This window comes from Cetorhinus maximus, chromosome 7 (assembly GCF_964194155.1).
Source record: "Cetorhinus maximus chromosome 7, sCetMax3.hap1.1, whole genome shotgun sequence".
NCBI classification, from domain to species: Eukaryota; Metazoa; Chordata; class Chondrichthyes; order Lamniformes; family Cetorhinidae; genus Cetorhinus; species Cetorhinus maximus.
Genome location: NC_135885.1, coordinates 146199317 through 146216867, shown reverse-complemented (window position 1 = coordinate 146216867; position 17551 = coordinate 146199317). Strand labels below are relative to the sequence as shown.

At 44.0% G+C, this 17551-nt stretch overlaps 1 protein-coding gene across 4 annotated transcripts in view; it reads left to right on the top strand.

The window, feature by feature from the left end:
* The window catches only part of cars2 (cysteinyl-tRNA synthetase 2, mitochondrial), a 60223-nt gene that overhangs the window by 796 nt on the left and 41876 nt on the right, over positions 1-17551 (top strand). For 2 of the 4 annotated variants that reach the window (XM_078546083.1, XM_078546082.1), the window contains exon 2: positions 1805-1855. In XM_078546083.1, coding sequence (XP_078402209.1) covers positions 1805-1855 — 51 coding nt within the window. Of the gene's footprint in view, positions 1-1804; positions 1856-2340; positions 2437-9733; positions 9931-17551 lie in introns of those variants that run through there. The other 2 variants (XM_078546084.1, XM_078546085.1) reach the window with 2 other exon arrangements.

Below are 17551 nucleotides of genomic sequence, written 5' to 3'. Positions count from 1 at the left end.
GCGGCACTCCCTCAGTACTGACCCTCCGACAGTGCGGCACTCCCTCAGTACTGACCCTCCGACAGTGCGGCACTCCCTCAGTACTGACCCTCCGACAGTGCGGCACTCCCTCAGTACTGACCCTCCGACAGTGCGGCGCTCCCTCAGTACTGACCCTCCGACAGTGCGGCACTCCCTCAGTACTGACCCTCTGACTTTGCGGCACTCCCTCAGTACTGACCCTCTGACTTTGCGGCACTCCCTCAGTACTGACCCTCTGACTTCGCGGCACTCCCTCAGTACTGACCCTCTGACTTCGCGGCACTCCCTCAGTACTGACCCTCTGACTTCGCGGCACTCCCTCAGTACTGACCCTCTGACTTCGCGGCACTCCCTCAGTACTGACCCTCCGACAGTGCGGCGCTCCTTCAGCAGTGACCCTGCGACATTGCAGCGCTCCCTCAGCACTGACCCAGCGACAGCGCAGCGCTCCCTCACCACTGACCCTGCGACAGCGCAGCGCTCCCTCAGCACTGATCCTGCGACGGCGCAGCGCTCCCTCAGCACTGACCCTGCGACGGCGCAGCGCTCCCTCAGCACTGACCCTGCGACAGTGCAGCACTCCCTCTGCGACAGTGCAGCCCTCCCCCTGCGACAGTGCAGCCCTCCCCCTGCGACAGTGCAGCACTCACCCTGCGACAGTGCAGCACTCACCCTGCGACAGTGCAGCACTCCCCCTGCGACAGTGCAGCACTCCCCCTGCGACAGTGCAGCACTCCCCCTGCGACAGTGCAGCACTTCCTCAGTACTGACTCTCCGACAGTTTAGCAGTCCCTCAATACTGACTCTCTGACAGTGCAGTGCTCCCTCCGTTGTGACCCTGTATAATGCAGCACTCGCTCAGGCCTTACCCTCCGACAGTGCAGCTGTGCCCCAGTGCAGCACTCCCTCAGGACTGTCCCCCTGACAGTACAGCACTCCGTCAGGACTGCCCCTCTGACAGTGCAGCTCCACCTCAGTGCTGCCCCTCCGACAGTTCACCGTTCCCTCAGCACTGAGAGTGTTAGCCTCGTTTATTGGTTTGAGTCTCTGGTGTGGGTCCTGGACCCATGTCCTCCTGATTCTGTTGTGAAGGCTACCCAATGAGCCATGATTGGTATTGGTCCTAATTTATTTTTCATTGATTTACATTTTTCTTTATTACAGTTCATTTAGCTTTTATCAGAATTGTTTGCCTTGCTTTATTTTGTCAGATGGAAGTAATTTAATGCTTTAGATTGGGGGAAATGTTGCAAGACAGTGTTTGCAAGCTTGCTGGGCCAGCAACCAGCACACAGAAAACTCTTGCCAAAAAGTTAAGTTGTGAAGAAGTGGGCAGTGAGCACTAACACATTTGCGACTTGTTGAGATGTCGCTTTGTTTGTAGAAGCATCGTGAATGGATTGTGCAAATGGCGTCACTTTCATATTGGATATTTCTACACTTTGTGTAATATAAAGCAACTGTCTGCTTTGTCAGTTAATTTCTGTTCCAAATTATTTTGAGTGATTAGCTTATTTGTCTTATTGAACAGTTTTGCCTCAAGGTCAGGCAGTTTTCCAGAGTTGGAATGATGATGAGGGTCCTGGAAAGGAGTGTTGCACACAACATAAAATGAGATATCCGATAGCCTGCTATATTAACAAAACACTATTTAGATGAACAAAATTAAAATAGTAAAGATGGTGCTGGGGCTATTTTGTGCTTTGTAAGTTAGGGATAATTAAAGTGTCGATATATTCTGATAAAGCTGTTCTTGTGTCTTATTTTGTGTCTCTTTTGACAGGTACAGTTGTGGGCCTACTGTATATGACCAAGCTCATCTTGGCCATGCAAGGTAAATACGTTAAATTTCTGGCTGATGGATGACGTTTGATTAAAATTCAAACATTCTACTGTTAGGGGCATGAGTAAAGGACAGTCAGGAACCTAAGAAATAGGGGCTAGAGTGGTCTATATGGCCCATCGACCCTTCTCTGCCATTCAGTAAGGTCATGGCTGATGTTCCACCTCAAATTCATTATGCCCCCATATCCCTTGATTCCCATAGTGCTTAAAATCTACCAATCTCAGTCTTGATTAAACTCAACAACTAAGCACCTATAGCTCCCTGGTGTAAAGAATAACAAAATTTCACAACCCTGTGAGTGAAGGAATTTCCACTTATCTCAGTCCTAAATGGCTGACCCCTTACCCTGAGCCTGTGACCCCTTGTTCTAGACAGTCCAGCCAGGGAAACAGTCTCTCACCTTCTACCCTGTCAAACCCCCTCAGAACCTTTAATGTTTCAATGCAATTATCTCCCATTCTTCTAAACTCCAGAGAGTATGGGCCTATTCTACTCAATCTCTCCTGATTGGACAACCCTCTCACCTCAGGAATCAATTGAGTGAACCTTTGTTGCACCTCCATTCTTGGGTCAGGAGACTGAAACTGCACGGTAGTCCAGGAAGTGTACCCAGTGGTGAAGTGAACTAGTAGATAGCTCCTGCCTCAACTCATCAATTTCTCCCCACTTCTCCCCTCCCTGCCCATAGTTTCTCCTTCACAAAATCCTGCTGATTCTGAAATCTATATTTTTGCCTCAATGCCCCAGCTGGAAGTTTATTCTATGTATTGGAATGGTTGCAGTTATGTATCAGCCTTTCGTGTTTTCAGGATGTCACAAAGCCTGTCACAACCAAAGAATCACTTTTGAATTGTTAGGCAAGAAATTGTGTGTTTGTGTTTTGTGTGAGGAAGTTGTGTTTATTCCCTGAGTTAAGAGCTCCCTGACTTCAGCCTTGCATTATGCCCCCTGCTAGTTGGAACCTGTCCTACTTTGCCTACCTTTTAATACCAATTTATAGGCTTGTGTACTAATGTCCAGTTTAGGCACTGACCTGTAAACCTTGTGACTGCTGGGGCCTCTAACTTGACAATGTTCCCATATGAAGCTGCATAAGCTGTGTCCGGTTTGGACTGTTGTTCTATGCTCACTAATTCCAGGGAACCAAAGAGCAACTTTCTGGAGTCCCTGGACAGGAAGACCATGAAAGTCTGATGCAGTTGGAGCACAGGGGGTAGATTCAGGAGAATCTGGAAATTTCTGGAATTATGGAATCAATTGCTGTATTCATAACTGAAAAACACACAAAGAGATAGAGTGACAGACACCGTGTGCTTAATACAGAGTAAGAGGGAGTGTAAAGTACATGAGGGGAGTAAAGATGAGAGAGTTATGGAATAAGTTGCAGAAAGGAGAACTAACAGAAGACTACAGAGGAAAAGTGTAGGTGTTGTACTGACCCCATGGGATAAAATAAATCAGTAAGCGTTTTGCGGAAATAGACAGCAAGATTTGGTTTTTTTTATATCCATGCTTTTGAATTTTCCAGGGGATGCATTACCCAGACACCTTAAAAAGCAACTCACTATTTCAGAGCTTGATCAGCACAGAATGGGATTTAGGAGGAGCATGATGCCGGAGTTGTACAATCCTGCATTTACCTTTGTTATCTCCTCAAAACTAATTTCAAAGGATGAATAACCAAATATTTTCCAATCTTTCCTCAGAACAAAGTTTCCGCTTTTGGACATGAACTTTGTTGCTCATTGTATCCACTACCCCTGGGGCTGGAAAAATCTCCTTTGTGTCTTAGTGATCAGAATTGGGCACTGCTGCCAGTTGTGGTCTGATAGTCCAAGGGACTGCAATGTGGTTTTGACATTTATAAATTAAGGACTACCTCTGTGAGATCACTACCACAGCTTCCGCTGTCTGATGGGCAGATAGTTTTGTACACAGCATATGTCAGTGTACCAGGCACACACAATAAAATCACAAACGCTTCATAGCATATTTAGCACAGAAAAGGCCGTTCAGCTAAACTAACCTGTGCTGTTGCTTGTACGTCACATGTGAGTCCTCCCTTTCCATCTGCCACATTTCATCTTTCTCTTCCCGTTCCTTTCATTTACTCATTGCTTTTCCTTTTGAAAGCGTGTAGGCTGTTCACCTCAACCACTTCCTGTGGTAGCGAGTTCCACATTCTAACCACTCTGAGTAAAGAGGTTTTTCCTTGTATCTCTATTGGATTTATTAGCATCTATCCAGTATTTATGGCCCCTGGTTTTGGATTGTCTCACAGGACACAGGATTCTCTGTACATCTGCCTTGCCCAACTCATTCAGGGCTCCTGTAAGACTTTTCTAAAGAAAATGCCCCAACCTGTTCAATCTTTCCTGATAGCTGCAATCTCTCAGTTCTGGTACAATCCCTGGAAATCTTTTTTGCACTGTCTCTAGTGCTTCTATGTCCTTTCTATAGTATGGAAACAAGAATTATTCACAGTACTCTGTGAGGCCTAAGCAGGTCCTCTCCAAGTTTAATCTCACCGCTACTTTTGAATTCTGTACTCCTAGAAATAAATTCCAGAGCTTTGTTAACATTGTGAATTGCTTTGCTCACCTGCCAAGTTGCTTTTAATTGTTCACCTGTATCCCTTTGCCCTTCTGCACCAAAGAAAATGAATGAGGTAAATTATTCTATTCATTAAAGTGCATCACCTTCCCTTTATCTGTTAAATTCATTTGGTACTTAACCACAACCCAGCCTGTGAGTTTTTTTAATATCTCCTTGTATTAGGTTGCATAATCTCCCTTAATGAATTATTTTTTCTTGTCCCAGTCTTCTCCACGTTCTTGTGCTCAATATATTGAAATCAGTAACAATGAGCTTTGTTGAACTGTGTTAAAGCTTACTCAAATTTCACTGTCTCTGTGGCCACCTAGCATCATTTGTTAGAATCATTTTAACAGCTGTTAATTTCATCCATACATATAAAATGTGCAACTTAACTACATTAACTACATTACAAAGAAACACTCCTGTCATTACAAACAATATATCCTCTAACTCAATGTGAGCAACTCCACTGGTGTTGTACTAAATTGATTTAAAATACAATTGTTTTAAAAACATATTTGAAGCTTTTCACAAACTTGTGATGCAAAATTGAAAAATGTACAGGAAACCCATTGCACCCGTAAGGTGTGAGTTAATTGAGTGGAAAGGACATATATCAATTTGCAGCATTTATTAATGCTGGCTTCAAGTGGTAAGTTGTAAGTTTGAAGCATTCTGCAATGTATGCATTAGAGCTGCAACTACATTAGAACTTTAACATCAATGGGAAGCAGTGACTCAAAGCTTGTTTAGCATGAATCGGCTCATAGGGCCCAAACTGACTGTGCAGGGTGAGATTCTCCTCCAGATGGAGCACTGAGACTGCATTCCAGCTGTATTCATGCTAACTGCTGTGGTTGCTGTGTAAATGCACCTTAAAATGCACGTCGCATACTGTTAACCCGTGTCATAGTCTACAATGCTGGCTCCATAAGACCGTTAGACATAGGAGCAGAAATGAGGCCATTCGGCCCATCGAGTCTGCTCCGCCATTCAATCATGGCTGATAAGTTTCTCAACCCCATTCTCCCGCCTTCTCCCCGTAACCTTTGATCCCCTTACCAATCAAAAACCTATCTATCTTGGTCTTAAATACACTCAATGACCTGGCCTCCACAGCCTTCTGTGGCAATCAATTCCATAGATTCACCACTCTCTGGCTAAAGAAGTTTCTCCTCATCTCTGTTCTAAAAGGTCTTCCCTTTACTCTGAGGCTGCGTCCTCGGGTCCTAATGTCTCCTATTAATAGAAGCATCTTCTCCACATCTACTCTATCTAGGCCTTTCAGTATTCTGTAAGTTTCAATCAGACCCCCCCTCATCCTTCTAAACTCCATCGAGAATAGACCCAGAGTCCTCAAACATTCCTCATATGTTAAGCCTTTCATTCCTGGGATCATTCTCGTGAACCTCCTCTGGACCCTCTCCAGGGCCAGCACATCCTTCCTGAGATACGGGGCCCAAAATTGCTCACAATATTCTAAATGTGGTCTGACCAGAGCCTTATAAAGCCTCAGCAGCACATCCCTGCTTTTATATTCTAGTCCTCTCGAAATAAATGCCAACATTGCATTTGCCTTCCTAACTACCGACTCAACCTGCAAGTTATCCTTAAGAGAAAAAAGCAAAAAACTGCGGATGCTGGAAATCCAAAACAGAAACAGAAATACCTGGAAAAACTCAGCAGGTCTGGCAGCATCGGCGGAGGAGAGCACAGTTGACGTTTCGAGTCCTCATGACCCTTAGAAGGTCATGAGGACTCGAAACGTCAACTGTGCTCTCCTCCACCGATGCTGCCAGACCTGCTGAATTTTTCCAGGTATTTCTGTTTCTGTTTTTGTTATCCTTAAGAGAATCCTGGACTAGGACTCCCAGGTCCCTTTGCACTCCAGATTTCTGAATTCTCTCCCCATTTAGAAAATAGTCTATGCCTCTATTCTTCCTACCAAAGTGCATGACCTCACACTTGCCCACGTTGTATTCCATCTGCCACTTCTTTGCCCATTCTCCTAACCTGTCCAAATCCTTCTGCAGCCTCCCCGCCTCCTCAATACTACCTGTCCCTCCACCTATCTTTGTATCATCTGCAAACTTAGCCAGATGCCCTCAGTTCCTTCATCTAGATCATTAATGTATAAAGTGAAAAGTTGTAGTCCGAACACTGACCCCTGCGGAACTCCACTAATCACCGTCTGCCATCCTGAGAAGGACCCCCTTATCCCCACTCTCTGCCTCCTACCAGACAGCCAGTCTTCTATCCATGTTAGTACCTTGCCTCTAACACCATGGGCTCTTATCTTACTGAGCAGCCTCCTGTGCGGCACCTTGTCAAAGGCCTTCTGGAAGTCCAAGTAGATAACATGCATTGGCTCTCCTTTGTCTAATCTACTCGTTTCCTCCTCAAAGAATTCTAACAAATTTGTCAGGCATGACCTCCCCTTGGTGAAACCATGCTGACTTTGCCCTATTTTACTATGCACTTGCAAGTATTCTGAAATCTCATCCTTAATAATGGACTCTAAAATCTTACCAACGACTGAGATCAGGCTAATCGGCCTGTAATTTCCCATCTTTTGCCTCACTCCCTTCTTAAACAGGGGGGTTACATTAGCGATTTTCCAGTCCTCTGGGACCCTCCCTGACTCCAGTGATTCCTGAAAGATCACCACTAACGCCTCCACTGTCTCTTCAGCTATCTCCTTCAGAACTCTGGGGTGTAATCCATCTGGTCCAGGTGATTTATCCACCTTCAGACCTTTCAATTTTCCTAGCACCTTCTCCTTGGTAATGGCCACCATACTCACCTCTGCCCCCCCCGACTCTCTTGAACTTTGGGGGTGTCACTCGTGTCTTCCACTGTGAAGACTGACGCAAAGTACCTATTCAGTTCCTCCGCCATTTCTTTGTTCCCCACTACTACTTCTCCAGAGTCATTTTCCAGCAGCCCAATGTCCACTTTTGCCTCTCTCTTCCCTTTATATATCTAAAAAAACTCTTGCAATCTTCTTTTATATTACTGGCTAGTTTACCCTCATATTTAATCTTCTCCTTCCTTATTTCTTTTTTAGTTGTCCTCTGTTGGTCTTTGAAGGCTTCGCAATCCCCTGGTTTCCCACTGCTCTTCGCCGCATTGTATGCTTTCTCTTTAGCTTTTATGCTGTCCCTGACTTCCCTTGTCAGCCATGGTTGCCTCGTCCTCCCTTTAGTATGCTTCTTCTTCTTAGGGATGAATTTTTGCTGTGTCTCCCAAATTACTCCCAGAAACTCCTGCCATTGCTGTTCCACTGTCTTTCCTGCTAGGCTCATCTCCCAGTCAATTCTGGCCAGCTCCTCCCTCATGCCTCTGTAGTTGCCTTTATTCAACTGTAATACTGTTTTATCTAATTTCAGCTTTTTCCTCTCAAATTGCAGGGTAAATTCTATCATATTATGGTCACTTCCTCCTAAGGGTTCCTTCACCTTAAGCTCCCTTATCAAATCTGCCTCATTACAAATTACTAAATCTAGAATTGCCTGTTCCCTAGTGGGCTCCACCACAAGCTGCTCCAAAAAGCCATCTCGTAGACATTCCACAAATTCCTTTTCTTGGGATCCACTACCAACCTGATTTTCCCAGTCTACCTGCATATTGAAATCCCCCATGATCGCTGTAACCTTGCCTTTCTTACACGCCTTTTCTATCTCCTGGTGTATCTTGTGCCCCACGTCCTGACTACTGTTCAGAGGCCTGTACATAACTCCCATTATGGTTTTTTAACCTTTGCGGTTCCTCAACTCTACCCACACAGATTCTACATGATCTGACCCTACATCATTTCTTGCTATCGATTTAATTTCATTTCTTACTAACAAAGCAACCCCACCCCCTCTGCCAACCTGCCTATCTTTTCGATAGGATGTATATCCTTGGATATTTAGCTCCCAGTCCTGATCCCCTTGCAGCCATGTCTCCATAATGCCCACCACATCATACCTGCCAATTTCAATCTGCGCCACAAGCTCATTTACCTTATTTCGTATACTGCATGCATTCAGATACAACACCTTCAGTCCTGTATTTTCCGTCCCCTTTCTCATTGTCGTCCCTTTATCTGATGTGCTTGAAGTTAGATTCCTAGCCCTTTCCAAACACTCTGTCCTATTTTGTGTTCTGGAGACTTTAATAGCCTCTCCTGGGCTCTCTTCAGTTTTTTCATAATTTTCCATGAAGTTGAATCCACCCCCCCACACGCTAACCTGCTGCTTTGTTTCCCATTAGTCATACTTCTTGGAGTTTTACCGTTCCCTCCCCCACACTTTCTAGTTTAAAGTCCTGTTGACCACCCTATTTGCCCTTTTTGCTAGAACATTGGTCCCAGATCGGTTCAGGTGGAGACCGTCCCAACGGTACAGATCCCTCCTGTTCCAATACTGATGCGAGTGCCCCATGAAATGGAACCCCTCTTTCCCGCACCGCTCCTTTAGCCACGTGTTTACTTCCCTTATTCTCGCGTCCCTATGCCAATTTGCACGTGGCTTGGGTAGTAATCCGGAGATTATAACCCTTGAGGACCTGTCCTTTAATTTAGTTCCTAGTTCCTGATAATCCCCAAACAGGTCCTCTTTCCTAGTCTTACCTATGTTATTTGTCCCGACGTGGACCACAACAACTGGATCCTCCCCCTCCCTCTCCAATATCCTTTCAGGTCAGAGATGTCCCTCACCCTGGCACCGGGCAGGCAACATACCATGCGGGACTCTCGATCCTGCTTACAAAGGAAGCTATCAATTCCCCTAATTATAGAATTCCCTACAACTACCACTTGTCTTTTTGCTCCCCCCCCCCTCTTGAATGGCCTCCTGTGCCACGGTGCTGTGGTCAGCTGGCTCATCCTCCCTACAGCCCTCTTCCTCATCCACACACGGAGTAAGTACCTCGTACCTGTTGGACAAGGTCAAGAGCTGAGGCTTCTCTGTTCCTGAACACAGGATCCCTCTACCTGCCTCACTTGCAGTCACACCCTGCTGACCCTGACCGGACTTGAGGTACTTAATCTACCGGGTGTGACCGCCTCCTGATACAAAGCGTCCAGCTAACTCTCCCCCTCCTGGATGTGCCACAGCGTCCGGAGCTCGGAATCCAGTTCATCAATTCTGAGCCGGAGTTCCTCCAGCAACCAACACTTGCTGCAGGTGTGCAAGAAAGTATGACATTTTCTTGAGCTAATCTTTGATTGCTGGATAGCAAAGTGGAAAAAGAACATTTTCTGATGTGCAATCTTCTGATCAGATGACAGGAATGGCAAGGGGAGGAAACAAAATCCACACAACCATGTTCAGACTACCTTAGGAAAAGCTGGGAAATGGCCAGATTCGAAGGCGAGCAAGAGGCCATGGCTGCACATGTGCCATGATGAGGGGAATTGGCCATTCTACACAAAAGGTTGTCCTGACTCAGGAATGTGCCAAGTTCTTCAGTAAAGGACTGTAAGTGTATTCATTCCTGTCACAATAGGCAGTTTATTGTAGATTAATCACACACTGGGAAAAATGCTTCTTGGTATCAACTCTGATTAGCTGTGTGTCATCTTGTTCCACCATCCTTATCTATTTCAGAAATCTTATCCAAATACACCACATCCAATCCTCTATGTAATTTAAAAACTTTAGTCACATCTCTGAGCCTATCTTCCTCCATAAAGAATACTCTTATAAATACATTTTTAAAAAATCTTCAGTTCAAGGGACAGCTTTGTCCCCTTTTGCATCCTCTAGAACCTCAGTATCTGATTCACAAATCATTAATGTCACTATGTAAGTCAACAAGGCCATGCAAAACAAAACAGAGCACTTTTGTTCATTTATTGAGGGATAGAATTGGAAAGCAGAGACGTTGTTATACTTATAGAACCTTGATTAGACTATGGTTGAAGCACTGTAACAGTTCTGGGCTTCATATTATAAAAAGGATATAGAGACACAAAAGATGCAAAAAATATTTGTAAGGATGATCCTAAAGCTGAGAGGTTATGACTATCAAGAAAGACTGAACAGGCTGGGACTGTTTTCTCTTAGAAAAAGGAAGCTGAGAGGTGATCTGATACAGGGGTTTTTAAAATTATGAAGGGGTTCAGTAGGTTAGATGTACAGAAGGTATTTCCACTGGTGGATGAATCCAAGACTAGGGGCCATAAATATAAGATTGTCACAAATAAATCCAACAGGGAATTCACAATCCTTTATCCAGAGAGTGGTGAGAATGTGGAACTCACTACCACATGGAGTAATTGAGATGAATGGTATAGATACATTTAAGGGCAGGATAGATAAACACGCCTGTCATTACAAGCAACATATCCTCCAACTGACTGAGCAACACCATTGGTATTGTACTAAATTGGTCAAATATAATTGTTTTAGAAAACTTTGTATATTTTATTTGTGGGGTTAAAAGCAGAGGACTGATGAGAAATGAGCAGCTGTTGAAATAATTCTAACAAATTAAGTCAGAGAGACTCTGAGACCAAAGTCTTTTGATGGCTAAATTTATGAGGAAGCTTTACCAGAGTTCAACATAGCTCATTGTTACTAATTTCAATATAGAAACTTAAAAACACAAGGGAGAAAGAAATAGAAGCATACGCTGATGGCGTTAGATGAAGAGGTATGGGAGGAGGCTTGTGTGGAACATAAACATTGGCACAGGCAAACAAAGTGGCCTGTAAAATTCTAATATCCATCAGGTTTGTCTGGCTTTGGACCCTGCAGTACTCAACTGCTTTATACAAGAATGGTGCCTCTAGTCTTGTACTTTATTGCCCTAGCGATTTTCTCTGTAGTTGCCTTACCTATTTGTGACCGTGTTCGGTGATTACAGTTGCATTTCTGTCTTGCTTGGCAACTTGTAACAGGTATTCGTACAAGGAGCAGACTAGCTGGGAGCTGCCTGGCCCCGTGAGGTGTCCGACCTCGTGTAGCAGCACGACCTCCACCTTTGGTGACATTCATTCATTCAAAAATCGAAATTGGCTTTGTAACTATTAATCTCCTTATGGTTAGCTTTTATACCTTTATACTCCATAAAAATGTAATGCCAATGGAGCACTTAACATCACTAATTAATATAATGAGCAATGTGTGAAGCCCTGGGAAACTATTCACTGACTCCCAATTTCACCCTATTCAGTTTGAAACAATCCATTGCTCACGCAATTTTAACCAACATCCAGTTCACTGCTCAGTTTCTCCAACATCAGCATGGCATCTTTTTTTCAAAGACCTATTTGTGGAATTGCCAGGATGATAGAACGAGAACTAGAAAGACTATGGTTTTTTTACACCTAGAAATTTGTGTCCCTTGTGAAGTCATTGTTTTACTGAATTTAAATTGGATGTCACTGACCTCCAGACTGCTATTTCAGTGACCATCAATGTCTCACAGTGTGGTTTTGTATAAAACCTCTTTGGATCAAATGGGTGTGTGTTAACTTATCAACTATCTTCAGCTGCATATGAATTGTGGTATTCTGTTAATTTTGGAGTGAGAGTTTGTCTACCTGCATTGTGAGGCTTGAGTCTCAGCAATGCGTAGCACTCTACTGGATCTTAGATTGTGTTCTCTACATGGGGTGAATCCAAACTAAGGTGGAATTTCCTGCTATTGCTTTGAGGCAAAGTAACATTTTGTACTTTGATATTCGATTTAATCAAACTCCATGGGGGCTCCATCTAAATAGAGCAGAATAACGGGGACAGGAGTAGGCCACTCGGCTCCTCGAGTCTGCACCCCCATTCAATAAGATCATGCTGCACTACCTCATCAACTTCGCTTTCCAACCCCAACCCCCATATCCCTTAATTCCCTGCACCATTTTCCTTTCTACTGAAATGGAAGGAAAAGTTAGGAGCAATGTCGATCAGATGTTGCCCACATTGTATTCTCATCAACAGTTAAAATTACTCCATCACCATTGCGTCAAGCCATAACATACTATGCTTAAAAGAATGGTAGAAGCATGAACACTTACCTTGGATATGCACTTGAAGTTGCTGTAACCTCCAAGGCTGCAGACCAAGAGCTGGATATTGAGATAAGGCTCTTTTTCGGTTGGCAGGCAGACACAATGGGCTGAATGGTCTCCTGTATCATAAATTCCTATAATGTTAATCTATCAATTTCACTCTTGAATATACTCAATGATTGAGCATCCACAACCACTGGGGTAGAGAATTCCAAAGATTCACAACCTTTGAGTGAAGACATTTCTCTTTATTTCAGTCCTGAGTGACTGACCCCTTATGCTGAAACTATTCCTCCTAATTTTTGACTCTCCAGCCAGGGGAAGCAGACATTCGGCATCTACCTTGTCAATCCCTCTCAAGAATCTTATACATTTCAATGAAATCACCTCTCAATGTTCTAAACTCCAGAGAATATAGACCCATTCTACTCAATCTCTCCTCGTAAAATAACCCTCTCACCTGAGGATCCAATCTAGTGAACCTTCATTGTACTGCCTCTGAGGCGGGTATGTTCTTCCTTAAGTTAGGAGACCAAATCTGTACACAGTACTCCAGATTCCAGTGTAGTGCTGAGAAACTGCTGCACTGTCAGAGCTGTCGTCTTTCAGATTAAATTTTAAACCGACGCTTACCTGCCTGTCTGGTGGCTGTAGAAGTTCTATGGCACTATTTAGAAGAAGAGCAGGGGAGTTCTCCCTGGGGTCCTGGCCAATATTTATCCATCAACCGACACCAGTGAAAAAAATCAGATTATCTGGCCATTATCTCATTGCTGTTTGTGGGAGCTTGTTGTGTGCAAATTGGCTGCCATGTTTCCTACATTACAACAGTCACAACACTCCAGAAATATTTCATTGGCTGTTGAAGGAAGTCCTGAGGTCATGAATGGTGCTTATGGAAATGCAAGTTTTTTTCCTAATGTTCCTAACTCAGAATGTAGTGGGTATCTTATGTGAAACTCACTAGGAACATAAGAAATAGGAGCAGAAATTGGCCATTCCTTCCTCCCCCCATCTCAGCATATTCCACCATTCAATAAGATCATGGCTGCTCTACCTCCCATTATCTTCCCACACTATCTCATATCGCTCAGTTCCTTTAGTATCCAGAAATCTGACCTTGCTCTTGAATATACTCAACGATCGAGCATCCACAGTTGTTAAAAAGTTAAGGATTAATTGGTGGAGCTGGACTGTATTAATTTAGACTAGCAGAGAGTAAGAGGGACTAGTTTCTGACCAGTTGGTACATTTGGGTGACAAAATGCCATTGGACAGTTTGAAGAATGGGTGAAGAATAGAAAAGAGCATAGCAAAACAAATGGCAGCAGTCAAAGTGGAATAGATATCACGCTGCCACTAAAAACACTGGTAAAAGTTGAACTAAGTCATCTGCAATGATGCTGGGAGCACAAGACTGGAAACTGAAGGAATTTGGAAGATGAAACACCAAGCAGGAATGTTCTAGTCCAAGTAGAAGAAAGCATTGGAATTTATATGCAACCGTTGACCATGAACATTCCAAGCGCTTTACAGCCAATGAAGTACATTTCAAGTGTAGGCGCTATTAGTGTACTTTTAATCTGTACCATTTAGAAGTCCTTGAGCTGCTGTCCATAAAGGAGATGGATAAAGTGACAGGAGGCAAAGGGCAGTCTAAAGTAAATAAAGTTTGCTCGACTGGACATGGAGGTTGATGGCACCTAATACCCAGATGAGTGGGACTGCTGACAAACCAGCCTGTGATCAGATACCATCTGTTCAGTATTTCCAACCTGATGTCTAAATGCTGTACGTAGAGGGATTTCTGATTGGGTAAAGACCAAAACATAAAGAGAGCAATGAACATTGGCAGAAAATTAGTACAGTCACTTTGTGAAAACATTTTGCATTTTCTTGTGTAGATTTTGATTACAACCCAGTAAAACATGCAATTACTGACTAAAAGCTAATCTACGTCATGACCATTTTGAACAAGGTAAATCCGAGCTATCTCATCATTACTTTCGTCAGCACCACCATCACTATACTTCCTGCCTATAATTGCACAAACCACAACAACCTGCAATAGGAGTAGGTTAGAGGCTGGGAATTCTGTGGTCAGTGGCTCATCTCCTGTTTCCCTAAACCCTGTTCTCCATCTACTAGGTTCAAGTCAGGAGTGTGATGGAATACTCTGTACTCAGGTGGATGGGAGCACCCATAGCAAACACTTAAGAAGCTTAACATCATCCAGGACAAAACAGTTTGCGCAGTGCCTCTCTCACTGGACTTCTGTCTACTCCAACCAGTCACTGTAGTTATAACTTGTACCATATACAGGATGCACTTCAGGCTCTTGGCAAGATTATTTTGACAGCACTGTGGTCCTTCACAGGTTAGCTAACGCAAAGGCTTTCTTAAATGGAATGGAGTTTTAAATGTTGATACAGTGACCGGATTAAAAGTGTGTTTTATAGCTACTGTATTATGACTTCATGGATTGACCTTATTCAGTGTCACTTAGTCTGCTGAATGCTTTGTGGATTATGTATGTATGTATTAAGTGGAATGCTGTTAAACTCTGAACTAGACTGAGAGGCTGCCTGTCATATTGAGAGATATAGTGCCTTGCAAAGTGTGCAAACTCATATCTAACGGATAGGGGAATAAAGCTTGGGAACGTTGTCCCGATATTGTAGGACCAGATAACTTGAATCTTGGAGGTGAGCTCCATCTTCAAAGCTTCAAATAATGCTGTCAGTGACTTTCTGTGGAGTATTTGGGACAGACAGAACACTGCAACAGAAGTTCCTCTATGGACATTCCCAACAAGGGAAGCATCACGAAAGCTGCTGCCTATTGTTTATTTCAGGATAAGCTTTTTTTTTTAAAGGTACAGATCAACCCATTGCATCCTGCGAGGAGGCAAGCTTCAGGAACATTAGACCTGGTGCAATAAGGGTATTAACAACAAAGTTTAATGTGAAAAGTAACAGGATGCAAGAGTGACAGGAAGAGCTTGTATGCAGGGTTTATATTGTTGGGAACTCTCCCTTGCTGTTAGTTGCAGTGAGTCAAATATGGACAAGCATGTTGTTTACCTGCTGTGTAAAGCACAATATCACAGCCTCATTACAGCCTTGGTTCAAACGTGAGGTGAGAGTGACTGCCCTTGACATCAAGGCAGATTTTGACTGAGTGTGGCATCAAGGAGCCCTAGCAAAATTGGAGTCAATAGGAACCAGAAAACTCTCCACTGGTTGGAGTCATACCTAGCACAAAGGAAAATGGTTGTGTTGGTTGGAGGTCAATCATCTCAGTTCCAGGACATCACTGCAAAAGATCCTCAGGATAAAGTCCTAGGCCCAATCATCTTCAGCTGCTTCATCAATGACATTCCTTCCATCATAAGGTCAGAAGTGGGAATGTTCGTTGTTGATTAGTGCTGAACCTTGTGCATTCGTGACTTCTCAGATACTGAATGCAGCTCCAACAACAGTCGAGAAGTTCAACACCACCCAGGACAAAGCCTGCTAGAATGGCACCCCATCCACAAACGTTCACTCCCTCCACTAGCAGTGTGTACCATCTACAAGATGCACATCAGGAACTCACCAAGGCTCCTTAGACAGAACCTTCCAAAAACGTGACCTCCACCGTCTAGATGGACAAGGGCAGCAGATGCATCGCAACACCACCACCTGGAAGATCCCCTCCAAGTCACTCACCATCCTGACTTGGAAATATATTGCCGCATTGATATAAGGCCGCATTTGACAGAGCGTGGCATCAGGGAGCTCTAGCAAAACTGGAGTCAATAGGAATCGGGGAAAACTCTCCACTAGTTGGAGTCATACCTAGCACAAAGTAAGATAGTTGTGGTTGTTGGAAGTCAGTCATCCCAGTTCCAGGATATCACCGCAGGAGTTCCTCAGGGCAGTGTCCTTGGCCCAACCATCTTCAGCTGCTTCATGAACGACCTTCCTTCCATCATAAGGTCAGAACTGAGGATGTTCACTGATGATTGCACAATGTTCAGCACCATTCGCGACTCCTCAGATACTGAAGCAGTCCATGTCCAAATGCAGCAAGACCTGGACAATATCCAGGCTTGGGCTGACAAGTGGCAAGTAACATTCGCACCACACAAGTGTCAGGCAATGACCATCTCCGACAAGAGACAATCCAACCATCGCCCCTTGAAGTTCAATGCCATTACCATCACTGAATCCCCCACCATCAACATCCTGGAGTTTACCATTAACCAGAAACTGAACTGGACTAGCCATATAAATACTGTGGCTACAAGAGTAGGTCAGAGGCTAGGAATCATGTGATGAGTAACCCACCTCCTGACTCCCCAAAGCCTGTCCACCATCTACAAGGCACAAGTCAGAAGTGTGATGGAATACTCCCCACTTGCCTGGATGAATGCAGCTCCCACAACACTCAAGAAGCTTGACACTGTCCAGGACAAAGCAGTCTGCTTGATTGGCACCACATCCACAAACATTCACTCACTCCACCACCGACGCACAGTAGCAGCAGTGTGTACCATCCACAAGATGCACTGCAGGAATTCACCAAGGCTCCTTAGACAGCATCTTCCAAACCCACGACCACTACCATCTGGAAGGACATGGGCAGCAGACACATGGGAACACCACCACCTGCAAGTTCCCCTCCAAGTCACTCACCATCCTGACTTGGAAATATATTACCGTTCCTTCACTGCCGCTGGGTCAAAATCCTGGAACTCCCTCCCTAACAGCACTGTGGGTGTACCTACACCACATGGACTGCAGCGGTTCAAGAAGGCAGATCAACGCCACCTTCTCAAGGGCAACTAGGGATGGGCAATAAATGCTGGCCCAGCCAGCGAAACCCACATCCTGTGAATGAATAAAAAAATTTGTATCAATGATTAACAGTTCAGAATAATTCAAATAAAGTTTTTTTTTTAAAAAGTACCATTGACTGTAAAATGCTTTGAGACATCCGGTGGCCATGAAAAGTGCTATATAAATATACGTCCTTTTCTTTTATTAAATGGATTTTTATGATGTGGGGATTTTATTTTGTATCTATTCTGTGACATCCAGAAA